Here is a 4,475-nt window from a genome sequence, read left to right as displayed (position 1 = left end):
CATTTTATGCCCAAATCCACATGATTTTACCTTTAATTTGAGCCAAAAAAAAATGTCACATACTAATAAAAGGAAGTCTTTGTTTCACATATACACCATACTCACCTCCCTTGATTCTAATTGATGTTAGGTTGTATAAACATCTCCTACGTAAATTACTTAGATATGATAGACAAATTTTGAAGTACAACAATGATAGGTGAAGGATATTGCAACATCTACTTTCAACATTTATTATTATTATTATTTTAATTTCAATAACTATCAACTGAATTAATCAAAATATATGAACGGGAACAATTATCATAATCATTAATCTTTTTTTAGAAAGAGTATAGTTTACAATGTACTTTAACAACAAAAGAAACGTCATTTCCCCACTTGCAAAGACTATTATTTGCTTAAACGAATTTCAAATGAAAAAAAAAATAGAAACAAAAAAACAAATTTATGCTCCCTTATGAATGTGGATGGATTAGTTGGGTCGGCTGCAAATCTTACGAATCTCACCCTGTGATCCCGTGAGCGGCTCAATGTTGCCCATCTTGATCATAGCTGCCACAAAGTCAGACTCAAAGGCATCACTGTCATCACTGTAGAGTTCAACCAAGGAATCGGTGGATCCACCATCGTGGAGCACTTGATCGGAGCGGAGCAAAGCCTTCTTCTCCAAGAGGTTCTTGTAGTAGTAGTTGTCAAAAAACTTTGGGGTTCTGAAGTCCAATGGGGCACGGTTGTCATCTCCTCCATTTGTTGGGCAGTTCTGTTGTCTCTCCTCAGCAAACGACTCGTCGATGTTGGTCTCGTTATATATACGGTTCTTGAAAAACAAACACTTTGCTTGCCCGATTGTATGGGCCCCTGCATGCAACGTATAATCTCATAGAAAGAATATTTAATGAGGCTGTTACAATGTAGCTACCTCTTTAATCATTGATATAATTTAAAGTTAGCATTTTTTGAAAGTAAAGGTATGGAGCGAAGGAGTGATGATAATACCAGATAAGGCAACCAAGTCTCGAGGGGAGAGGCCTTTAGAGTCGAATCGATTGATGAGGGTGTCGAGGGTGGAGGTCGGTGGAGGAATAGCACCGGTGACGTCAGAGAAGCTGGCTGTTTTAGAATCTCTTCTTCCCAATTTCACCTCCCAACTTGGCCCTCCAAGCTGTTAATTTGAAACAAAATTAGGACCATCGAGCGAAATCCAAACAAACTTTTGAAATATTGTAAAAAGGTTTTAGGTTATTTTTCCTTACCGCTACAACAGAGTCACGAGCTGAAAGAGTCAAAATATCAGCACAAGATACTATACTAGGGCAAACTTTTTCAACCTTTTTCTTAATGCTCTCAATCACATTAAATCCTCTAACAGATCTGTTGTTAGGAGCCGCTGTTTGCTCTCCTGTAAACGTAGGAGTGTCTTCAAGAAGAATCGACCCATCACAACCCTGATAGATCATAATATCGTTTACATTCAATTATTAAACAAAGTAAGAACACACAAATACACGAAAAGTGTTATGAAAGTAATAGGGGAAAAGAGGGTTCTTCATACGTTAACGAAACAGTCGTGAAAGTGAAGGCGAAGAAGGGAAGCACCCATGCGAGCTTCTTGAGCGACAGCAGATTGGATACCGGCTCTAACAGTACTGAAGAGCTTGGGGCAACTATGGTAGTAGAAGTTGGAAGAGAGCTGAGCTGAGGTGCTCCCTATGAACACTGCCAATAAGGTTATTGCTAAAGCTACAGCCATTTTGTTACAAGAAGTGGTGATAATTTCCATTGATATCCAAGTAATGAAATTATTTAGAGGAGCAACAAAGAGGGTTGATGACTGAAGTTTGAAGAAGAGAGGGCTATTTATATAAAAGAGTGAAAAAAAGAATGGAGAAATTTGGTGTTGGGTTTGGTAGTATAGGTGGCCTTGAAGCTGAATCTTCAACAGATGACCAAGTAAAAATTTGTTTGGGATCTTGTGGAAATTTCCAATGTCCACATATCAAATAAACCATATAAATAAAACAGAATCCATTAAAATATGTTACATAGAATTGAGATGTAATTAATGATATTAGAGTAAATTACTCTTTGCAAGTATTTAAACCCCTTTAGAAAAAAAACTTTACATTTAATAAAATATTATATAAGTACGAAGAAACTTACCTAACACGATTTTAAAATTAAATTCTAACAAATGGTCTATTTCATTAAATTTGAGCAAGATTTCCATCTACTTGGTCTTTCGTTATTATGTGATCATTTTCTTCCTCAAATTTTAAAATTTAGCGGTGATTTGACAAGGTAGGAGATTTTAGGTCAGGGGAGAACTATTTTGAATGGGTTGGTTATTGGCAACTGGATTATGATTATAATTATGGGATTAAATTAGTCAAAATTACAAGCTTTATTTTAATGTCGTTTTGGTTTTGGTTCATAAATTAATTATCGGATTATTTGGAATACATCGTTTTTAATTAATTTGCATGGAATACTAAAAGCCGCTGTCTTTTGTCCGTGATGTATTTGTTGCAGGGAGTATTGGTAAGCTGCAGCTTGCCACTTTGGAAATTCAAAACATTATTTATTTACTTTACATGTTTTAAAAATTCCAACAAACTTTTTTAGTCCAATATTTTGAACTTTGGTTTGGTATACTTTTAATTGTCTAATTTTATTGAAATGATCAAATAATTAATAAATAATTTTCGTGAAAAGAAAATAAAATATGTAAATATATTTTCAAAATTCATAATAAAAATATTAATAGATAATTAAAAAAATAATAAATCAACCATATATTAATTGTGGGATTAAAATTAAGATATATTGAAAATATAGAGACAATGCTAGATAATTGAAAGTACAAAAACTAAAATTGAACAAATTACTTCAAAATATAAGGACTAGAATGATACTTAAATCCTTATGTTTCTAGTACTACAAGAATTTTCACATTTTCCCACGCAAAAAAAAACGTCAGGATAGGTTATGTCAACATATTTTTTTACATCGGCAAAATTGTCAACGTATCCATGTCGGGAGAAGTTCCTCCTGACGAAAATGATTTTCATCGACATAAATACCATTTTTTGGCAATATATTTGCTTGCGTCAGCATATGTTTTTCCCCAACAAAATACAATTTGCATCAAGAAAAGTATAGTCCTAAATGATAAAATTCCAATTCAATATGTAAATTTCTGCCCATGTTTATTTGCATCGGCGTAAGTTATTTATAATTTTATATATTTTTTGTAACAATTAAATAACCAATTTTTTATTTCCTTCATATCTAAGTATGCACAAACAAAAATTAATCTTTAAACAAATCAATTGAGAATAAATATAACAATAATAAACTTATATATTTAAAAATAAGACTAATATTCAGTACACAAGTTATAAAATTTTACGAACAAAAACTATATATACAATTATATTTGAACTTTTCTAACTTCTTACAAATCCCCTCTACAAAAAAAAAAAAAAAAAAAAAAAAAAAAAAAAAAAAAAAAAAAAAAAAAAAAAAAAAAAAAACAAAAAAAAAAACCTGTAATCTTCCTTAAGTCAAAATAAGTGAGATATTAAACCAAACTAAGTAATCATCTCACAAAATCTTCTAGCAATCTCCAAAAAAATGATCTTTAAGAATTTACACAAACAACCTGAAATAGGAAAAACAAAATGTTTAAAATGGTTATGAGGAATGATCCTTCTCTCAAGCTACAAACAAGTTGTCAATGTTCATAATTAAAACATGAACACCACAAACAACGATCCCTCTTGGCTTCATAAAAAGAACTAGGTATGCATGCACCAGTTAGAAAGGCATCTTTCAAAAAATCTAGTAACATATCAAAGGATTTATTACTCCAATTTTTGAGAACATTAATATGCATCAATCTCACCAATAAGTTCAATGAGGAAAATTTTGTACAACTATGATACAACAGGTTACGTGCTTCATCCATCAACTCCTCAAAAATGTTTGAAATATCTCTTTTTTCGATGTTCTCAGGCATTTCATCTCTAAAGTCTTCTTCATCTTCATCATATGCCCCTTCTCTCATCGGTCCTTGCAAATCATTTAAAAGATTGAACAACTCATCATCATCATTGTGTGTCGTAGGTTCTTCCTTGAACAACTCATCATCATCATTGTGTGTCGTAGGTTCTTCCTTTAATCCATCATCCGCTGAAGGAGCTAAAGGAGTCCTGACTCTTTGAAATTGAGCTAAATTTATCGGTTCTCCATCTAATGTTTGAGACATTGAATTCTGACAATTTTTACACGGACATCTCATTTTTCCCTCTCCATACATGACATTTTGCCACTTCCATGAAGTTTGCAACTCCGTCAATGTACTCTCTTGAGAATCTATCTCTAAGCTTAATCCAATCCTTATTCATCGTTGAACCAAATGAATAAAGTACGTCTAAGTTTTGGCTACATGAAGGAGATTTTCCATTGTCTCT

The 4,475-nt window shown here is 32.5% G+C and overlaps 1 protein-coding gene across 1 annotated transcript; it reads right to left on the bottom strand.

The window, feature by feature from the left end:
- Nucleotides 1-287: 287 nt before the first annotated feature.
- LOC120088822 (peroxidase 4-like) lies at nt 288-2,070 on the bottom strand. The gene is made up of 4 exons (XM_039046267.2): nt 1,556-2,070; nt 1,257-1,448; nt 1,000-1,165; nt 288-861 (listed from the first exon to the last, which is right to left on the bottom strand). Exons 1-4 carry the CDS (start codon nt 1,781-1,783, stop codon nt 476-478), a joined length of 972 nt encoding a protein of 323 aa, XP_038902195.2. The 5' UTR covers nt 1,784-2,070; the 3' UTR covers nt 288-475.
- Nucleotides 2,071-4,475: the final 2,405 nt, after the last annotated feature.

Source organism: Benincasa hispida, chromosome 10 (assembly GCF_027475165.1).
Source record: "Benincasa hispida cultivar pf3 chromosome 10, pf3_genome.v1.1, whole genome shotgun sequence".
Taxonomy (NCBI): domain Eukaryota; kingdom Viridiplantae; phylum Streptophyta; class Magnoliopsida; order Cucurbitales; family Cucurbitaceae; genus Benincasa; species Benincasa hispida.
The sequence above is the reverse complement of the archived record's forward strand: the minus strand, read 5'-3'. Positions and strand labels throughout refer to the sequence as shown.